The sequence below is a fragment of the Ovis canadensis genome, chromosome 19, assembly GCF_042477335.2.
Source record: "Ovis canadensis isolate MfBH-ARS-UI-01 breed Bighorn chromosome 19, ARS-UI_OviCan_v2, whole genome shotgun sequence".
NCBI classification, from domain to species: Eukaryota; Metazoa; Chordata; class Mammalia; order Artiodactyla; family Bovidae; genus Ovis; species Ovis canadensis.
The window spans coordinates 28,461,560-28,483,191 of NC_091263.1; the positions used below are offsets into that span (position 1 = coordinate 28,461,560).

The 21,632-nt window shown below is 50.1% G+C and overlaps 1 protein-coding gene across 4 annotated transcripts in view; it reads right to left on the reverse strand.

Annotated features, from left to right (window-relative positions):
- ULK4 (unc-51 like kinase 4) overlaps nucleotides 1-21,632 on the reverse strand; it is a 502,577-nt gene continuing 480,945 nt past the window's right edge. For all 4 annotated transcript variants that reach the window (XM_069560715.1, XM_069560714.1, XM_069560717.1 and 1 more), the window contains 2 exons: nucleotides 1,540-1,625; nucleotides 1-171 (listed from right to left, as the gene is read on the reverse strand). In XM_069560715.1, coding sequence (XP_069416816.1) covers nucleotides 108-171; nucleotides 1,540-1,625 — 150 coding nt within the window. In that variant the 3' untranslated portion in view covers nucleotides 1-107. The remainder of the gene's footprint in view (nucleotides 172-1,539; nucleotides 1,626-21,632) is intronic.

The following is a 21,632-nucleotide window of genomic DNA, read 5'->3' on the forward strand; positions in this document are numbered from 1 at the left end:
TTCTAGATTCAGTTGACTTTATTGAGTCCACACAGAGCTGTGGGTGACCTGTGGTGTGTGTAGCCAGGGGTGGCGGCAGCAGAGGACTGTGCCGAGTGCCTTCTTGCCTAGTGTCCAGCAGCCTGGAGGATCTCCAGGGCCAAGGACGCCACTGCGCTGTTGGCTGATGACCTGTGAAAAAAAGCAAAGTAAACATTCAGGCATTTCCAGGGTTAAATGCCCCATCTTCTAAAGGGGCTGGCCTCCTTTTCACCTGAGTACCTGATGAACCAGCTATTTCCCAAAGCTGCCCTAAGCATCATTTTGAAAACCACAGACAGGATCCCCAGGCTCAAGGGGTGGGAGGTGAGGACCCGAAAGCCCACAGTCCCACCGTAGCAAGCCCCCTAAGCGACGCCTGCGCTCCTGGCCCTGCCACCACTTGGCGTTGAGCTGCTTTGGACAGATGCACTGATGCTGAGCTGTGAGGGCAAGTCAGGCAGACGGCAGCCAGGGCCTGACAGCCCAGAGCCCACAAGGAGCCTGCCTGGCGCCAGCCTGCAGCTGACTTGTGCCAGCCAGCAGAGATCCCAGATGCTCCATGGTGCCCCTTCCTGGCCACTCAGCCAGCAACTCTGGATTTCTCGTTCTCATAGGTGCGGATGTGCAGTTAAGGCCTTAACGTGGAATCTTTGTTACTGGAGCAAATTGTCTGAGACACACACTTGGGTCTTAACAACTGTCACCAAAGGAGAGAATGGTGCATGGCAGTGCCCCCTGAAGTGTAAAATTAGCTGGTGGCACACCCCTGACGACATGGTAGGCAAGCTGCTGCCTAGGAGTGGGACTGGGGGCTGCAAAGAAGAGGTGGGGTGCAAGGGGATGGGGCCACGTATTCCTGCTCTGCACGTCAGGGGTCTCTCTGGAAGGAAGGAATGCACTTGAACTGCTCTTGGCTCAGGCCAGGCTACTCCAGTGGAGCCATGAGCCCATCCCACCCACCAGAGTGGCACTGGGTGCCAGTGACCAGCAAGGAGACGCACCCACTGTCAGGGCTGAGGACGCTGCCGTCCCTGGGGATGGACCCACCTGGCCCAGGAGCCACTGTCCACACCTTACACTACAGGGGCCGTCAGGCAAGTTGGGCCGCCATAAAGGCCAGCCTGTCCCTCCCAGCTCCCAGAAAGCACAAGCACGAGAGGCGGGGGAGGCCAGGAGGCGCTGCCCCACCCAGCCCAGGGCTGATGCAGCAGTGCTGGTTGGAGCTGAGCCTGCTCCACACAATCACCGTCTCCCCAGTACCTCAACCACGTGTTGTTCTCCAATTAATGCAATACTCAAAACACCAGGGAGCAGATTCCATAGACCCTCGTGATTCTGAAGAAAGACTACCAGCAAAGGCTAGGCACCCCTTAGCAGGTGGGGCCTCGGTGGCCCATCCACCAGGACGGAGGGCGCACAATGGGCAGTGTCAGGTGGGAGGGTGGTGGTCCCTGGTGTGTAGGGGAAACGAGGAGGCGAGGAAAAAGAAATGGGAGCGTGTTTGCCAAGCCTACTCACCCCCCGGCCGGGGCCAGCCCCTCCAGAGCCTGCAGGAGGCTCTCTGCGCTCTTGAGACTCTCCAGGTGCTTCTCGTTGGAGGTGATCTGCAAGGGAGGAGAGGAGAGCAGTCAGCTGCTCCATCCTGACCCACAGGCCTTTTCGCTGGGCATCCTGAGTCTCTGGCTGCCCATGTTACTGGGCAGTGAGCCCCCAGGTGCTGCTGATCACAGAGGCATCCTTGGAGGTGAGCAGGAGGGAGTTCACTGCAGTTGGACAAGTGCCAGGTCAGGATGGGGTGCTTCCTGTCAGCCCCTTAGGAGGCTGTGTATTCTGGGAGCCTGAACCCTTCAGGGAAAGCAAATCATGGGTGAACAAACTTGCCAGCTGTTGGTTCCACGGCCCTGCTGGCCCTTGTGTCCCAAGCCCAACCCAGCCTCTTTCCTACAGCCAGAAGGGCGATTCTGGGTTCCTGTTGATCTCGGGGGGCTGGGAGAAGGAAGAGGCACTAACAGCAGGACCAGGGCAACACCCCTGCCCAGGTTCCCTGGGAAATGTGCCCTTGCCAACTTCCTGGACAGACAGGAGACACACCCTAAACCCTCAGGGCTGGAAGGGACTCAGAGAGGGGCCACCCCAGCCCCGCTCCCAGAGACTTCCTGATCCAGAACCTGGAGTCCGTGTCCTACGGACAGAGAGGGGAAGGCTTTAGGAATGAACCCAGGCTCTAGCATTAGACTTGTTTCTCTTGATTCATCATCCATGTCCTATTTTTATCTATTATTCTTCAAATATTTTCTGGTAAACACTTTGGTGGCACTTTACATTTCAGCAGACTGCAGTTTCCTGTACATTTTCTCGTGCCTCCCTCTCAGTATCCTCACCTCACAAGGTAAGTGTGTACTGTGCTTTATAGATGAGGTAACAGAGGCTTAGTGAGATGAGGGGCCGCGATGGCAGCACACAGGGAGCTGGACCCTAATCCCACCTGAGGCTGGAACCAGGCTGACCTTGGCTGCTCCCATTGTACTTTTGTCTTCCTACCTGATTGTAGCAACCAGGGCTGGAGAATCATCTCTCCATTTCTTAACCAATCACAGATGCGGACAGGAAGGTCACAGGGGTAATTAGACCTTTATGTGGCCTCTTAGTTGCATGTGAATGAATCTGAGCCTCCGTGGAGATCCTATCCCACTTCCTGAGTGTGTAGACACCAGCTGTCAGCTCAACTGCATCAGGTGTAATTTCTGCAAAGATTTGCATCTTAAAAGAGCTGCATGCGAATCCGTTCGGAAATTACACCCAGCTTGATGAGTTCAGAAGGCTGCTGTGGGGTTCAGTAGGTCTGAAGCAAGCACAAACTTAGCCGGAAAGGATCTTCAGCAAGGATTCCCATCTAATTTTTCTCAAAGCTGTGCCTCATACGGTTCAGGTGAGCTACATCCAAACCCGCTGCCCTAAACCTGCTGCCCTGATTAACCCTGCCACACGTCATGTGTAAGAGGCTGAGCCCCACTCGCAAAGAAATAGCAAGGGTACGTTCACTCACGAGCGCTACTTGGAAAGTGCAAATAGAAACCTACGGTGGAAATTATGTGATCAAAGGAAGAGGCCAAAATAGCACCATGTGCAGCTGACATAAAGGCAAGCATAAAAAAAGCCAAGAGGATTGAAAACTATGCATTCTGGCTGCTCACCTAAACTCTTACTAGCACGTCAACTGTTATCCCACCTATAAAGATGGGCCATCAGCCAAATTTTAAATAATATCAGTCAGAGGTTCTAATTCTGGGAAAGACAGAGAAAACACATGCCGCTCTTCCTGTCCATTTAAAACCGGAACAGAATACACAGAGCAGCTCTCTGAGATCACAGAAAAGTTGGCAGCACTGGTAGTGGGGACGGAGACCAGAGCACCACTGCTGCTTTCCCGCTGGTGCAGCCCACCTTGACCTCAGCACACCCAAACCCCGGAGGTGAGCACTGAGGAGCAGAGGGGAGGGCTGTGGGAGAAGCCAGGCTTCAGGAAGGGGAGAGGAAAGGTCCAAAAGTTCCAAGAGTGCAGATGAAAGCCCCTTTCCCTTCCCTTGGGTCTCTTCCGCCCCAGGCAGCGGGCAGTTCTGCGGTGGCAGCAACGGGAGCCATCAGCCAAAACTCCCCTCTGTTCTCCCAGTGTTTGGCCCAGACATGACAAGTGTGAAAGGGAGTAGTCAGTGGCCAGACAGGAAACAAGAGACCCAGGGAACCAGGAAGTATTAGGGAGGTGACAAGGAAGAGCTTGAGAAAGCTGAAGCTCCAATACTTTGGCCATCCGATGCAAAGAGCTGACTTGTTGGAAAAGACCCCGATGCTGGGAAAGATTCAGGGTAGGAGGAGAAGTGGGTGACAGAGGATCAGAGGGTTGCGTGGCATCATCGACTCACTGGACATGAGTTTATTAGGGTTAAGGTGACAGAGGGTTAGGGTTAGGGTAAATAACAAAGATAACTAAAGTATTTCTAGTCATTTGGAAATAAACAACACACTCTTAAATAATCCAAGGATCAAAGAATACATCCCAAGGAAAATTATCAAGTATTCTGAGCTGAAAGATGTCTATACAATGTATCAAAGTTGGGGCGGGGGCGGGGGGAGGTGCAGCTAAAGCAGTGCTTAAAGAGAACTTTATGGTACTAAATACTTAACATAAAAAACGAAAGGTCTCAAGTCAATAATCCAGGCATTCATGTTAAGAAACTAGAAAAAGAGCAAAATAAACCCAAAGATGGAAGGAAAAAAAGAGCAGAAATCAAGAATAATGTCGTAAATGTAGGCCCAAATATATCAACATCTATATTAAGTGTAATTTATGAAGTGCTACAAGTAAAAGACTAACATTTTTAGACTGGATATAACCAAAATAAAACGTGACCATGTGATGCATACCAGCATACCTTAAATACAAGGGCAAAGAACAACTGAAGTTTTAAGAATGAAAAAAGATATGTCACACAAATTATAACCAAAGAAAGCTGGTGTAGTTATAATAACATCAAAGTTGGCTTTAAGCCAATAATTACAACTAAGAATAAAGAGAGACATGTATTTATAAAAAGATGAACTGATCAGGAAGATATGAGACAAATCCATAATTATGGTGGCATACTTTTCAATCTCTCCCAGTAACACGCACACGGAAATCAGAAGGGATATGGATGTTCTACACGAGATTAACAAACCTGATCTTATAGACATATAAAGAAAAATTCATTTAACAACTGCAGAATATATGTTCTTTTCAAATGTACATGTAAAGTCTTCAAAACATACTTACTGTCATAAAGCACGTTCTGACAAATTTCAAAGGTATAACTAGCAAAATGTCAGGATCTGTACGTTAAAGCCTATAAAATGCCGATAAAACATTTTTTAATGAAATAAATGGATATAATTACTATGTTCATGAATTAGAAGACTCAATATAGTACATATATTGATTTCCCCAAAATACAGGTTTGATGCAATTCCTATCATAATCCCAGCAGGATTTTTTTTACAGACCCACACAAATAATATCAAAGTTTTGACAAGCGTGCAAAGGTAACCTGAATGGGGGAACATTTTTCAGCAAACAGTGCTGGAACAGACGGACTCCTCTGTGTAAAAACCTGGCCCTAAGCACTTATCTTGCACCTCAAACAAAACGCCACTCGAGGGGCTTCCCTGGTGGCCCAGTGGTTAGGGCTCCAAACTCTCACTGCTGAGGGCCTGGGTTCAATCCCTGATCGGAGCTACAGTTCCAGAAGCTGGATGGCATGTCCCAAAAGAGAAATGATTCAAAACGGATCGTGGATCTGAATGTAAAATCTAAAACAAACAAACAAAATTTCTTGAAGAAAATATAGGAGAATACATATATGACCTTAGGTTTGCTGATGAGTTTTCAAATACAACACAAAATCACAATCCCAGAAAGAAAAACACTGACAAATTGGACTTCATCAGTGTTTACAACTTTGCCCTTTATGTATTTACAATGGAATTTTATTTAGCCATGAAAAGAATGAAATACTGCCATTTGCAACGAAATGAATGGACCTGGAGATGGTCTTACTAAGTGAAGTGAGCCAGACAGAGAAAGACAGTATCATATGATGTTGCTTATATGTAGAATCTAGAAAACATGATGTAAATGAAAGAAACTTACATGGTTAGCAAAGGGGATGGGAGGGGTAGGGGGTGGGATAAATTAGGAGTTTGGGATTCACAGATACAAACTGGTATATAGAGAATGGGTAACCAACTAGGTCCTACTGTATAGGACAGGGAACTATATCCTCAGTATCTTGAAATACACTATAATGGAAAAGAATAAATACAGATTTATACATGTATCACTGAATCACTTTGCTATATATCTGAAACCAACACAATATGGTAAATCAACTATAGTTCAGTTTAAAAAAATTAATAAAAATTTAAAAGCCTCTGCTCTTTGTAGAAGATCGATAAGAGAGTACACGGGCTGTGCTGTGCTCGACTGCTTCACACTGAGACCCATACTCAGTAACGTGGGGGGGAAGTGATACTTGTCCACGGAGATGCTGAGTTCATGGCTGAGCAGCTGCTAGACAACTTCTCGTGGATCTGATCACTGCAGTCAAGAGCAAGCAATGCAGTGACTCTAAGAAATCAATAATGCAAGAGGACACCATGAAGAGTGTCAACACGCCTTCCTCCTGTAGTTAGTGTTTTCATTAGAAGGCAGTTAATGCCCATTAGCCAAGACAAGGAAACAATTTCATTTTGCAATAATTTTCCGTAGCAGAGAGTAGATTTTATTTCAAAACATCGAATGGCTGGTGTTCATTCCCTGCAAACAGAGGATGCCTGCCTCACATGTCTCCTGCTGCTAAGATGTCTCACTGGTAGCTGGACAGCTAAAATCAATCAAAGTGGAAACATGAATGTACTAAACACGTGCAGTTCACCTGGCAGACAGGCATCCATTCAAAACATAGGATCTTAAAGGGAAAGATCATAAAAAAAGTGGGGAATCTGAGTTCAGAATGAAGATCAACTTGGAAAGACAATTCCCCACATCAGTTTAATTGAGAGTATATAAACAAGCAGATGATGGACTCTGGGTAAACACCCTACTTTATTCAACCTTCTGCTTCAGTCCCTGGAACGTGAGTTGTGTCAGAGAGCATTCGGGAATCACTTGGTGTAACTAGAACACCAAAAGGAGAGGCTTATATCCCACAGAATTATCCCTCATGTTCCCCACCAGGCTCACAAATTGTAAGGTAGGGGCTTTTTTTTTTTTTTTTCCTTCTTTTCTTGGCACACTCACCCTCCAGGACAGTGTTTGTGTTGGCCTCCTTTCTGGATTTCAGCTTCCCAAATGCAAACCAACACAAGAAGCCATCTCTGGCCCCAGGTAATGGCAGGAGCCTGAAGTGTGTGGGGCCAGCTGAGGGGACAGTGGCTCACCGGGCCAAGTGGCCACCAGGTGACAAAGCCCGGCCTGCTGACAACCTTCCTCAGCACTGTCCTTTAAAAACGTGGAAGTCAGAACGTACTTCACGCTGTATCCTGGTGATACAGTGTGAACTGACGCTCGTGGACCTGACTCACACGTGCAGCCCGTAAAAGCTCGGGTGCGGCTTCCCTGCCTGGATGTGGTTTTAGGTGTGGAGCCCCGCGGCCTCCAGGGACGCAGGTATGGGCAGGCTTCGGGCCTCCGTTACCAGTGGGAAATAATGCATGTCTGTCTCTCCACTGGGACTGAATGTGTGTGGCAAAGGGAAGCCAAGGTAACCCTATTTTCTTATTGTTGAGTTCCTCTAGACAGGCCCAGGCAACCCAGACAGACTAGAAAAAAACCAGCAGACGGAGCTGACGAGCGCGCGGCCCAGGTGCTCCGCACACTGCACACACAGGAGGGTTATTCTAATTCCGCGGCCTTCAGATCTCACAGGCACGAGCCCAGACAAGCAGCAAACTGCAACTCTACTTCAGAGGGTTTCCATTTCAAACATAAACCTCTCCATCGGCCCCTTTATTCTGCACTTTTAATATATACTTTATCTCCTCTTGGAGCGCGAAGGTTTTTAAGTTACTTCAAAGCCATTTCTGTCCACCCCTTGCGCATCGAAACATGCTACCCCCTGGCCTTCAGATGCCGGGGTGGAGTCTGCGAGGAGCCCCTGGTCAGTGTGGTGCGGTCTGGCAGCCCCTCCCCGCTTTCCACCTGCTGTTGGTCGCTCGTTCTCGGTTGCTCCAGACGTTTCTTGACCTGCCCTGCACATCCACGTTTAAAGCAAGACTATGGGAACACTCGCTGCTCCGTTCCTGGGCCCGTGTGCCTCGTGTCTTCCGTGAGATGCGGAGGGCACTTGGAGCGTAGGGCAGTGATTCTCACACATGGCCTCCGGCTGCCTCGTGGCCTCTGTGTCTTTGCTGGAGTCTGCTCAGAAATGCGACACCATATTCCTCAATGCAAGCAAGTGAGGCTCCTGAGTGGCGCTAGTCGTTGGGACGATCTCTGGGAAGTTGAGGGCACTCCTCCTCTGGGATCCATGGGCTCCCCAACCTGGCCTGACACCGCCCTTCTCCCCTCCAGACTCCCGTCTGGACCTGTGGGCCCCTGCTAAGCCCAGAGTCCATGAGGATGGCAGGCTGAGGACTTGCTTTTCTTTTTCACCCCTTAAGACATGACTGTTTCCTCGAAGAAAATTATCCATACCTACCCCCTTCGTTGTGGACCAGCCAATTCTCTCAGCTCTCTCCAGGGCAGTAAAAATGCCCTTATTGCTGGGAAACTGGTCATAATTACATCAGTTTCTGGCCATTAAACCCAGTAAGTCTAAAATGCTGAACGCAATATAGCTGGTTTGGGAAAACTTTCAGACCCGATTCAACTAACTACAACAGCCTAGGTCCAAAACAAGTGAGGAAAAGCCAGTTTTAATTGGCAAATAGGCCAGATTGTGGACTTCTCGTGGGTAAAAGAATTAACTAAACAGGTTGGCCCAAAGAAAGTTCTGGTGAGACATAGGATCAGGACACACCATTTTCCCCACACGACCCCGGGAGAACAGGTGTCAGAAGCAGGGGCTCTGGGATGTCAGCCACGGGACGTGGCGGGAGTCAGTTCCTCATGAGAGAAAACTCGCCAGGTAGGAACCGTCCTGTGACTGGGTTACGAGGAGTGAGAACGAGGGTCATAAGAAGTGAGCAACCATTTGAGTAGACACTATTTGTACTTGACCCAAATGAATTGCAGCTGATCCTTAGGAATGTTCCATGGGGTCACACTGAGGGAGTCCATTTGACGATGTAACCCCTGAGTGTACAGTATGGGGTGGTGTGTGTGTGTGCATTAATGGCAGGGCTTTGAGGTGGGGAAGGAGTAGGCAGAAGTGACTTAATGAGGGCCTGTTTCCAGCCCTTTCTCTGAACTTCCTATTGGACAGCAGGGAAAATGGGAGGCGGGGGTGGGGGAGTGTTGCAAAGTGAATGATAGCAAATCAATAAGACTTAATAGGCCACCCGAGTTTGCTTCTTCCCCCAATCCTCACTTCACCACGTGAGGACCCAGTCAGCCGCTAAACTGCTCTGTTGTGATCCAGCCATCATAAATAAGAACAATCAGGAAAATGTGCACCCTGGAATGTTAGGTAAGAAAAGCAGAAAATATAGAAAACAATGCGTGGAACATGACTGCGATTCTACAAAAGGAGCATGGGGCCGTGGTAAGCACGAGGTCTCCAGTGCTACAAACCTCACTCCCAAGGCCCTCAAGTCTGCTGAGGGGTTGGCAGGACGGACAGCACAGTCCGACCTGAGCTGAGCACACAGGAGGCCTCCCGCAGCAGCGACAGACCCGACGAGCACGCGTGTGATTCTGTGCTCGGCGGACCGCGTGTCCTGAGCGCTGCCACGCGCCTAAGCCCTGGTGAGATTCTGGGGACACAGCGGGGTGTGCGTCAAGGCAGAGCTGCCACTGCGAAAGAGTAAACAATACCCTTCAGAAACTAAAGCTTGAGTTACCATTTGGTCCTACAGTCCCACCCCGGGCCTATATCCACCCCAGTGTTCACAGCAGCCAAGACACGGAAGCAACCTCCAAGTCCATCAGCAGACGAATGGGCAGAGCAGCTGTGGCGCGTGCAGCGAGTGTTCGTCGTGGAAAGGAGTGAGACGGCACTATCTGCCGCAACGTGGACGGACCTAGGGTTGATCGCAGAGTGAAGTAAGCCAAATACCGTATGGCGCCACTTACACGTGGAATCTAAAAAACGATACAAATGAACTTACTTATAAAACAGAAACAGATTCACAGACACAGAAAACAAACTCATGCTTACCAAAGGGGAAAGAGCAGGAAGGGATTAATGGGGAATTTAACAGAGAGAGACACGCACTGTTCCATACACGGACAAACAGCAAGGGTCTGCACAGCACAAGGAACTATATTCACTACTGCGTGACGACCAGTGATGGTAAAGGCTGGGAAAGAATATGTATGTGTGTGTGTATATGGGCTTTGCTGACGGCTCAGATGACCAAAAAAAAAAAAAAAAAAAAAAAAGCTGCCTGCAGTGTGGAAGGTCCAGGCTCGATTCCTGGGTCAGAAAGATCCCCTGGAGAAGTATTCTTGCCTGGAGAATCCCATGGACAGAGAAGCGTGGCAGGCTCCAGTCCATAGGGTCGCACAGAGTTGGACACGACTGAGCAACTAACACTTTGACTTTTCACATACGTGTGTGTGTGTGCATGTGTACACATATAACTGAATTGCTTTGCTGTACACCCGAAACACTGTAAATCAAATACACTTCAATGAAAAAAGCAGATAGGACACTCTGAGACCATGGTGGGTATTAAGGAGAGTCAAGAAGGGGAAAGGGAAGAGGAGAAAGTGTGGCAGGGGGTGGCTGGGTGGGCAGGATACAGGAGATAACGCCTGAGGATGCAGCAATAAGAAAGAGCCAGACACAGTAATCTGGGGACTCGTATTCTGCCAAGGGGCAAGAAGACCGGCCACGCGGGTCCCGAGGTGGGAGGGACCCTGGTAGGGACCTGGAGGCAGAAGAAACAGGGGCCCGCTAGAAACAGGGACCCTCTGGAGGCAGGGAGCTAGTGAGGAGGGGCTGCAAAAACAGTCCAGGTGAAGGCGGTGGGGACCAGTGACCCCACAGACCCTTTTAAGGGAAATGAGAGGGAAGTCTGCACCTTGGACTTCATGCTAGAGAAACAGAGCCCTTGAGACTTCTATCGGAAATAAAGCAATTCATGGCTTCCCTGGCGTTTCAGATGGTAAAGAATCTGCCTGCAATGTGGGAGACCTGGGTTCAATCCCTGGGTTGGGAAGATCCCCTGGAGAAAGAAATGGCACCCCACTCCAGTATTCTTGCCTAGGGAATCCCATGGACAGAGAAGCCTGGCAGGCTACGGTCATAAATAAATATTTAGAAAAAAGAATTCGTTCTTGGGACTTCCCTGGTGGTCCAGTGGTTAAGAATGCACCTGCCAATGCAGAGGACGTGGGTTCGATTCCTGGTCCAGGAAGATCCCACAGGCACTGAGGCAGCCAAGCCCATGTGCCCGGGAGCCCACGCTCCACCAAGAGAGGCCATCGCAATGAGAAGCTCACGCAACGCAACTAGAGAGCAGCCCCCGCCGCTCGCTGCAGCTAGAGAAAGCCCACGCACAGCCACAAAGACCCAGTGCAGCCAAAAAATAATAAAAATTTTTTTAAAATGAAAGCAATTCAGAGAGTTTTCCAAGAGGAGGACAGGGCAGGCCTGAAGAGCTAGATCTGAAGACGGGGAACATAGTTCAGTTCAGTTCAGTCGCTCAGTCGTGTCCGACACTTTGCGACCCCATGAATCGCAGCACACCAGGCCTCCCTGTCCATCACCAACTCCCGGAGTTCACCCAGACTCGCGTCCATCGAGTCAGTGATGCCATCCAGCCATCTCATCCTCTGTCATCCCCTTCTCCTCCTGCCCCGAATCCCTCCCAGCATCAGAGTCTTTTCCAATGAGTCAACTCTTCGCATGAGGTGGCCAAAGTACTGGAGTTTCAGCTTTAGCATCATTCCTTCCAAAGACATCCCAGGGCTGATCTCCCTCAGAATGGACTGGTTGGATCTCCTTGCAGTCCGAGGGACTCTCAAGAGTCTTCTCCAACTACACAGTAATTCTCAGAGCACTGAGGGGGATAAACTACTGTCACTAGCCAGCTTGTGAACAGACTTAGCAGATGAGTGCTTTATTTTTTTGCTAAGTGAGCACTTTTTAAACACAGGTTGAAACTGTCACATAAATGCATGACGTCTTTGACCTTTTCCTAAAACACATGTCACAAACGGGTGAGGGCCAGTTGGTCACGCTGGTTGTAAGCTCTGCTTACAGTTACACGCTGTGCTGAGCAGGAACCCCTCGGCTCCCATGAACCCACCGCATGGACAAGGATAAAAGGAGACTTGGGGGTGTCATGGGGTTGGGCTGAGTACCTTGTCCCCCCAGGCCCTCAGGGCAGCTATGAGTGACAGTTCCAGAGGCATCGAGTTGGGGTTTGTGTGGAGGTGGACAGAGGGCCTCAGGGCCCGAGGGGAAGGCAGCCTGGAAGGCAGGTGGCGGGGCGGCGCTCAGGGCTGGGGGCAGAGCAGCAGCTGCAGTCAGCAAGGGTGTGGCCTCGGGGAGCACCCTGCTTTGTGGGGGACTCCGTCACCCCGGCAGCATCCTTGACAGGCGTCAGAACAAGGCAGATGTGGTCAGGCTGAGTTGTGGAGACACCTGAGCTAAGTAAGAGTCCACTTCACTTCCTCTCCTGTGTCCTTGCCCTCCAAAATTTCCCTTCTGCTCTGGGACTCTCTAAGGAAACATCAGGGGCAGCTGAAACTTCCTCACGTGGAGAAAACTGGGAGGAAAATGAAATGGGAAGGAAAATTACAGCACATTTGGCTGATATGACTAAAACCATCAGGCACCAATTAGTCCAAATTTAGGCCAGACACTGACTGGGGGACAGCTGAAAACTCCCCTGTGGTGGTTACATTCGCGGACGGCCGTGATCAAACAGTCCCTTTGGACGCATTCCGCTAATGACCGCTCCGCTGAGATCTCACCCTCCCCTCCGGCAGGCCAGACCGCCGTGGTTCTCTGTGAGGCCTTCTGAGAAAGCTGGCCCCACAAGGTGAGGGGGTGGGGAGGAGAGCTGGTGAAGTTCTAGATTCCCACCTTAGAGAGAGAGGTCAGCTGTCGGCTGAGCCCAAAGCGTCGATTCTACACAGTGGAGTGGTGATAGGAAGGGAGGGTGTGTGTGCGCCTGTGTGTGGTGGTGGTGGGAGGGGAGAGCTTGGAAAGCTCCCAGGACAAGTCCACTGGCCCAAACACTCCCAACTCTGGGCGACCCCATGGGACCACACAGAGCCAGGCGGAGAAGGTACGTGCGGAACAACTTCCAGGACAAGCGTACAACTTGCCTTGGGATAAAATTAACTGAAGCCGGGTCTCAGAGGCTTCCGGGGCAACATCAAAGAGCCGGGATGTTCCGCTACAAAAGGCTTTGGCAGGCTGACCTCTGGCCGGCGCCGCCCTCATCCTCGTGGGCCCCCAGTGGAGGTGGGAGAGCTGGGGCTGGTGCCAGGGCAGGGTCGGGGTCCTGGACTCCAGGGAGGGCTGACCGCTCATCACATGGCCTCCCTGGGCTCTTTCACAGGGAGTCAGAGCCTGTGTCCCCGTGAGTCTCCAGTGCGGGGAGGCGGTCCAGAAAAGCCTCCGCCTCTCCCACGCTTCTCTGCAGAGCAGACGGGGGACACAGAAAGGGCCTTGCCGACTCAGGTCCCCGAGCTCTGAGACCGAGAGACCCCCTCCCCCAACCCAGGCGAGCGACCACAGGGCAACTCTCAGGAGCAGGTGGCTGGACACAGGCTGGACCCTTTGTCCCCATTTTGCTTAAGGGCACCGAGGACAAGGTCATGCCTCTCGGAAGCCGAAGAGCATCTCCCAAGAGGAACCCTTTCGGCGCTCTCACATGAGGTAGTCATGAACGTGCTTCAGGGACCCTGGATCAGAGGGAGAAGTATCCTAAGGAGGTTTTCACTGGGCAGAGGCAGGAAGATAAACTGAGACGGAGAAAGGGGAAACCTGCCGTGAAGGGGAGGAGAGGTGCTCGTGCCCCACTAACTGAAGTGCTGTCCCGCCTGCCCCCAAACGCGGCCCTGCGCCCCGGTTGCCTGAACCACTCTCTCCAGAGCCACAGCGATGCCCGCGGGAGGGTGGCGCTGCCTCGGCACCTTCTGAGAGGAGGGTGTGCCAGGCGTGTTAGTGAATGTGTGTGCTCCTGTGTGTGTGTGTGTGTGTGTGTGTGTGTGTGTGTGTGGTGGGGTGGGGGGCGTGCGGGGCAGTTAAGATTTTAAAAACGGATCTTCACTAGTGAGGACCTACTGTATACCACAGGGAACCCTACTCAATGCTCTGTGATTGACCTAAACTGGAAGGAAACCCCCAAAAGAGGGGATACATGTATACTGATTCACTCTGCTATACAGCAGAAAACAACAGAATGGCGTAGAGCAACTACGCTCCAGTAAAAAGTAAAACTATAATAAAAGGTTTTTTTTTTTTAAAAGACAAAACCAAATAAATTAATCTTAGATAGAGTCCCTTATCCTGAAATGGTGAACACAACAGACGGCAAAATGGCGGTGAGTCCATGTACTTAACACCGTCGCTTCTGCGCGACTTTTAGGTCTTAACTTGACAGCAGTGGGTGTGACAAGTCCTTCACCTGCATGACCGTGACGGACTCAGAGCAACAGGGGTCCTGTGGCGCCTCTCATTCCACAGAGGAGGAAACTGCCCATCCAAGAGGCCAGGTGGCTAGCCTCTGTCTACCTGACTCAGAGCCCCTGACTTCAGTCATCAAGAGACGCTGGGGGAGAAAGACAGGGCCAGGTCAGGGCTGTGAGCCGAGTCATCTACAAGATCACCAAAGGCTGGAAAGCAGGAGCCACACAGCTGCTGCTGCGACTGGCTCACCAGCTCCCTGGCGCCGTCCCTTCCCTCACACCAGTGTGTCTACGTGGGGGATGATCTGTCCCCCAGAGGACATCTGGCAACGTTGGGAGACATTTTTGTTGTTGCCCATGGGGGTGGGGGGCTGCTGGGCATCTAGTGGGTAGAGGCCAGAACACAGCGCACAGGACTGCCCTGCCACAAAGAATCATCTGACTCAAATGTCAACAGCACTGGGGCTGAGAAACCCCGGCTTTTGGGTCCTGGCTGAGGTAGCTCATGCTGCCTTCTCATGCTATACTAGGATGCTTGAGGAAATTCAGGAGGTTACTGTGCTTTATTAAAAAACATACAAAACTGGGTCCTGGACCAGCCTTTGTTGCAATACATGATGCCCATCCTTCTGTGGTATCCAGGTCTGTGGACACCACTGGGATGCATCCCACCCAGGATACACTTGTGCTGCAGGCCCCTCCCTGCAAGGCTTCCTAATGCAGGGCAGCGCCGGTGGAGCATCCTCGAAGCCCCACATGCCACCATCCCTGAATGTGGCCCCAGGAAGTAAAGAGTTTCCCTGTAGCTGCTGCCAGCCCAGGAGCAAGACCATGTATGCAGCTCACAGAGGCCAGCCCCTCAGCGGCTCTCTGGACCAAACTGATCACCAGTTACACTGATTCATCCACCTAGGGGAGAGGTTTTATATCCAGACCAGGCTGGCACTCGACTGTCATAGGTAGTTCTTTTTTACCCATAAGAACAACGTGAGTGAGAATTTAAGTTAAGCAAGCTTGATCACATTCCTCTGAAATTAGTTCTGTATGATTTTTTGAAAAGTTTGAGATTCTGGAAAAAAATGTGTGATGGGCATGATGTTTTTATTCTGTATTTAGAGTATCATCACTTGATCCATCATTCCAAGGTGTCACTTAGAAATGGATAAGTCCATCCTCCTCCATTAACTTAACTAATAATTTCAAAGCAAATTCATGAATAAAGACCATGGGCTGTAGGAAGTTTACACGTCACTCAACATGTCCTTCTCCAGAAAATCCTAGGGACTGATGGTCCTTTGCAAGTCTGGTCTTCTAACATCTGGATGAGACAGCTTCAGGAGAACGTAAGCTCCCTTACTTTAAGGCTATTAAGAAGCCACAGTCTGTTTCACTCCATGACAAAAATGGCACCATGATCCATTGTTGCCTTGATGAGATGCTCTGGCTCATGATCATGAAACATGAGTTAAGACGATGGGGATTCTGGGACTGTTTTAAGGAAATGCAACTTTCTGACAAATTCTTTCACAGAATACCTATCTACTGGATCTTCATAGGATTCCTTTAAATAGTACAATCTCCCTGCCTCTTAAAGTTATTCAGATGGGAAGCATTAGATGGTACAGTTTCCTGTAACATTAAATGACTTGATAAATAAAAGTGTGGAGTCAAGTTCTTCAACATAACTGTAGTTGAAAGGGTGTCTGAGAAATTCCTTGACTCTTCAGGGACCCATCTTTTTCCTACCCTCACTACTAGGCGATGACACTACCTCCAGTTTGAAATGTTACGTGTGAAAACTATAGATTTCTCTGAACTCATGGGAATATAAGAAACATTAGAATAAACACACATTCATGCATCACTGTAAGCAGCCCAGGATAATCAGAGACCAGGTTCTTAGCAAACGCAGAGGCCAGAAGGTCATTCAGAGAAAAACTGATCTGTAATACACAAAAAAACTACCTCCTCAAAGAGGTGAGTGTGTGTGTTGCGGGGGGGGGGGGGTGGCGGTCAGAGAAAGAGGTGAGGATGAGGCAGTCGGGGGGGGAGGATACAAACCGCAACCAGGAGAGGGTTTGAGGGCCGGGGCTGGACATTCAGGTGAGGTACTCACTGTCCTCATCATATTGCACCCAGCCGAGGGCCCATGACCTGGAGCAAGCCCATGAGGGCGCCACAACCCGACCTGTCCACGCCTCTTCCCACCAAACCCAAAGAGCTGCTCCGCACTTGTGTGAGCTCTTGAGTCCTGGGAGTCAGGAAGTGCAAATACAGATCTTGAGCCCTTTCCCTTCCCTCCATCATCTCTTTTCTAGCTTTTGTTGTTTGTCTCTGTGTATACAGAGATGGAGGAATCAATGCTCTGAAGTTGGTCATGGCAGGTGCGAACACTGAGCATTTACACCATGCCCAGCACTGCTGTCCTCTGAGCTTAGAAACAAATTAGCTCATTCTATGAATGGAAGGCTATTCAAGCTCCCATTTAATGCACCACGAGATTATGGCACATAAAGCTTATATTTCTGAAGAAGCCATTAAAAACCTTAGAGCACTGAAATTCAAGTCCATAAAAATGACAAAAATTTGAGAATAGAGTACATTTTTGTCTATTTACTCATTTTATATGATTAAAACAACTGCAAAAATTATTGTAATAATTCTTAGTTTGTGGAATAACCATCTTTCTAATTTTTTTAACCATCTATATCACATGCAACTTTTACCTAGTTGATATAGGACTTTTACAACTGTTTTTAAAAGTTCTTTTCTACATCCTTTTTCTATATCTTTATCACTTTCATTCTGTCTGCACATATTAATTTTTAACAGCTTTACTGAAGCTTGATTGGCATGATAAACTAAACAGACAGAAGCTGTACAATTTGCCGAACTGTACATATGTATGCGAAAGTGGAAGTGTTAGTTGCCCAGTCGTGTCCGATTCTTTGTGACCCCACGGACTGTAGCCCTCCAGGCTCCTCTGTCCATGGGATTCTCCAGGCAAGAATACTGGAGTGGGTTGCCATGCTCTCCTCCAGGGGATCTTCCCAATCTAGGGATCGAACTTGTATTGGCAGGTGGATTCTTTATGGGAAGCTCCTAACAGTTCTGTGTGGAAATGCCTGAGACATCTGTGCCCTGCGCTGCCCACTAAACTGGCTCAGAGGCCCATACCCACATCCAATGGGCCAAACTAGGGTGAATTAGGTCATCCCACGACCTTCACGAGAAAGACACGGGCCCACGGCACAGCATGTGGCACCTGGTGAATGCCCTGCAAGAAGAACTCATCTCCTACTTCCTATGAAGGCTGTCAGGACAGTGGTGTGACAGAGCCGAGTGCCTGCCCCGCATCTGCTATCTGGCCTTTGCGGTCATGAGGCTGGTGACTCTTCTCCCTTCACCTCCTGCCAGGGCAGAGACAATCTACCGGTTGCAAAAGACAATTTAATAGCTCTTTGTCTGGGGTGACAGTAAAGCACGGGCATGGCTTCTGCCTTTGAAAAGCATTTGTCTTCTTTGACCTGATATTTAGGTGATTTTGAAGCAAACCATTAAGTACATAGAAACAAAACATGAGATCAAAAGATCAAACTTAAAAAGAATGCCTACAAGATCAAAGCCTCCTGTTCATCTTCTCTTGCTGCAGGAGTGTCTAGTGGAGGGAAAAGATGTTTCTTTGGAGAAATACTCTTTTCAAAGAAAGATTAGAAACCGGGTTTAAGCGGATGGCCAAGGGGCGGAGAGAGGAAGGGTGGGGAAGGAGCCAGAACGGCACTGAGAGCAACGCTTCCGGCTACTAGTTTGGACAAGTCGGCGCATCCATCAGTTGTTGGAAAGCTGCTGGCAAACCTGCTCAGAACTGTTGGTAACGTTGGTGGGGTCCGTGGAGACGCCATCTGCCTAGGAAACAAGAGGCTCTGCGGTGTCCTCGGACCAAGATTGACCCAGTTGCTCTGTCAGCAGCCTACAAGCAGAGTAAGTGGGTAGTGAGCTGTCCTTGTTGGCCGTGGGCTTTGCCAAGGCTGTATTCAGGAAGCAACACCAATGCAGAAAGGCCTGAGAACCAGCCCCTTTCCCAGCCCCTGAGTCCAGGATTCCACAATGACAGAACATGTAAAAAGGGCCCAGCTTAGCATCTGGGGGAGAAAGTGAGCCAGAAAAGCTATCTGTGAACAGCAGACCCTCCCGCAGTGGCTGACCATACTGTGTGGATTCCAGCTCACTGAGTAGCTGCATCCTCTCAAATTCCTACAGATGTCTGGTGATGATAAACGTGGAGCAGGCTTGGAATGCTTAACCAACCCCAAGAGAACCCAAGAAGCCCTTCCTACAACTCCAAGGAATCCCTGTGTTCCAAGGACCTGACCGCGAGCCAGCCCTTCACTTCAGGTTCTCAGCTGCATTATCCACCTGGCCCGAGGCAAGGCTCAAAGCTTTGGACTTTTCCCTTGCTTCTGTGGGCCAGCCCAGGTCAAAGCCCCAGCCCCTGCACCTTCCCTTGGCTGACAGGGGAGATCAGGGGGCAGAGAAAGAATAAAGACTTGAGACAAACTCCCTGAAAGGTCAGAGCTGAAGAGCACTTTGTCCTCCTTTTTTTAATCCAATCTTGACACAAACTTCACTACATAAAATCAAATTCTGCACGGAAGCCACTGATATGAACTGAATCAAAAGGTAAAAACCGATAAACTGGGAGAAGTTGTGACACCTTTCACAAAGGGCTCCCTTCCCTAATAAAGAGCTCCAAGAAATCAGGAAGAATAGGGTCAACTTCTAAAGAACGGGCAAAGCATATGAAAACGTAGGTCATAAGAAAGCAAACCTACATGGCTTCTAGACAGGAAGCCATGCTTAGTCTCACTTACAGGAAGCAGAATACAAATGAAAACTATGGCAAAAGAGCATTTCCACCCCCTCTGGCAAAGATGAAACAACCGTCGGGGTAGAGGACAAGAAAGGCGGGGTGTGTGGAGTCAACTGCCATTTGTGCAGAATGCGGAGAAGGTGGACAGCCAACACGTTCCTCCAGAGCATCTCTGCAGGGATGGTCAGAACAGTGACTGAGCTGGCTGCCTCCAGAGTGGAGAATTCGGAGATTGGAAACCAGGACTGGAAGAGAATGTTCACTCCATATTCCTTTCATCAACTGAAATTTGAACCTGAAATGGCCTCAAAGCTGAACTCGTTTTGCCAATAACTAGGGAACGAAGGGCTTATCTGGGACCTCGTTTTGATGGCTGGACTGACATGCCACACTGAACCAGAGACTGCCTTCAGAGGCCGGTGTGGAACAATTTCCTTTGGAAAGATACCAGGTCGGGGTGTTTGTGAAGGTCTTTCATACACTATCTTCCTGAGTCCTTGAATAACCCTCTGACGTGGGCACTGTTTTCATCTTGGCTTTCTGGAGGCAGTGAGAGCAGCTCAGAAAGGGAAGTTCCCGAGCCTGGATGTGGCCGGAAATTCACATGCGAGCCTCAGGGAAGTTGCATTTCTACCTGTGAGCCTGCCCTAAGTCGTGGGGGAAGCGGACAGGACAATGAGCAGGGGCAGCTGGCAGCCTGAGCTGTGATGAGCAGTGGAGGGCCCCACTCGGGTGTAGCTCCAAGGTCTGTCCAGACCGTCAGCAGAGGAGGCAGGGCCTCGGCAGGACCTGAGGCTGTGGCCTCAGCCATGGTTAACGAGGCAGGGCAGCTGGGCCACATCCAGAGCGGGGGTCCCGAGTGCCCACTCCCAGCAGGGCAGGAGCACAGGTGTGGGGCATGGCTTCCCGCCCAAACCGCAGAGCATCTTCCTTCTGCTCCATGCTGAGGCCCTCTCACCCTCAGGGCCACCGTCTCTCTCCACCCCAGCCCTCCCTGCCTCATGCCTTCAGCCCCTCTGAAGACCTTCACTCTGGGAGGGTCAGGTATCCGGGAGGCAGAGTTCATACTGCTCCCCAGGGATGTTCAGCATCTTTATCCAGCTGCGTCTGTCTAGGGCCTAAGATGGCAAGGCCTGGACTGTATGTCTCTGGGAAAGGGTGCCCCTATTCACTGTTGATGCCAACCACCCACAGAAGCTGGCAGAGGCCAAGGTGCAAGCCACTCCCTGCACATCCAAGGAGCTCATAGTGGAGCCTGGTCAAAATCTCCAGGGGACACCAAAAGGTCAGGGTGGGGGCTGCACCAGAGGGGAGTGAGGAGGGGAATGAGAGGAGCTGAGGAGGGGAACAGGGAGGGGAGCAGGGAGGGGAGCGGGGAGAGCTGAGGAGGGGAGCGGGGAGGGGAGCCGAGGAGGGGAGTGAGGGGAGCTGAGGAGGGGAGTGGGGAGGGGAGCTGAGGAGGGTCACTGCCCAGGCGAGGCCGGTAGCTGAGCAAGGCCTAAGGGAGGGGGTTAGGGACCATCAGGTAGGAAGCGAAGGTTCCCGTTTCACTTGGAAGGAAGGAAAGGGGGACTAAGTGGTGAGGAGAGGGCTATGACTCCCTGCTGGCTCGAGAATCAAAATGACATGAAGAGAAAAGCCAGCTCAGCCTCCTCCACTCTCTGCCCTGCAGTGTGACTGGCTGTGTACATGATGCTTATCTTCCTACTGATTTTTCTCCGTCCAAAATTCAGAAACAAAATAAGATCCCCGGGCTCCCTTGGGGGTGACAGCTGCTTGTGCAATTTCACTCTGCAGAGAACAGGGCACAGAGCTGGGACTGATGCGGGCACAGTTTAGACTCTCCGTTCACCCCTCAGATGCCAAAGCTCTCTGCGGGGTCTGAGCATCTCCACTTAGAGAGCTGGTCTTCAGGCTAGAGATCTGGATCTCGTGAAATCAGAGTTTTTCTCTTAACCAAATCATCCCAGGAAGAGCCTAAAACCTTCGTAAGATAATACTGACATTTGCTGGAGTCCAAATATATGAACAAGGAGCATCATCGGCAAAGTCCTGCACTGGAGCCAAAGTTGCGTTTGCTCATAAAGTTTGGTTCAGTGAATCTTATTATTTATTAGGGCTACATGTGGGAACACTTGAGGGCAGAGAGTGTGAGCCTTGTTTTCTTAAACTGAACTGAACCTTCTTTTGGCACTTGGTCCCATAAGCCTATGTAACATAAGGTGACTGAGTTGAGGGTCCACTGCCTTCAGGGTGCTTGAGTCTGAAGTGGGTGTGGAAAGACCCATAGGGAACACAGCGAATTCCTCGACAAAGATAAGAATCATACTAAAATCCAGTCTGAGTCTGGTTATTCTTTGCACATAGTTTTGTGGGAAAACTCAACTTCAAGAGATTTCACGAAATGAAAGAAAAAGAAGAAAAGAAACGCAGCGTGTGTGATCATAAACAACCCAC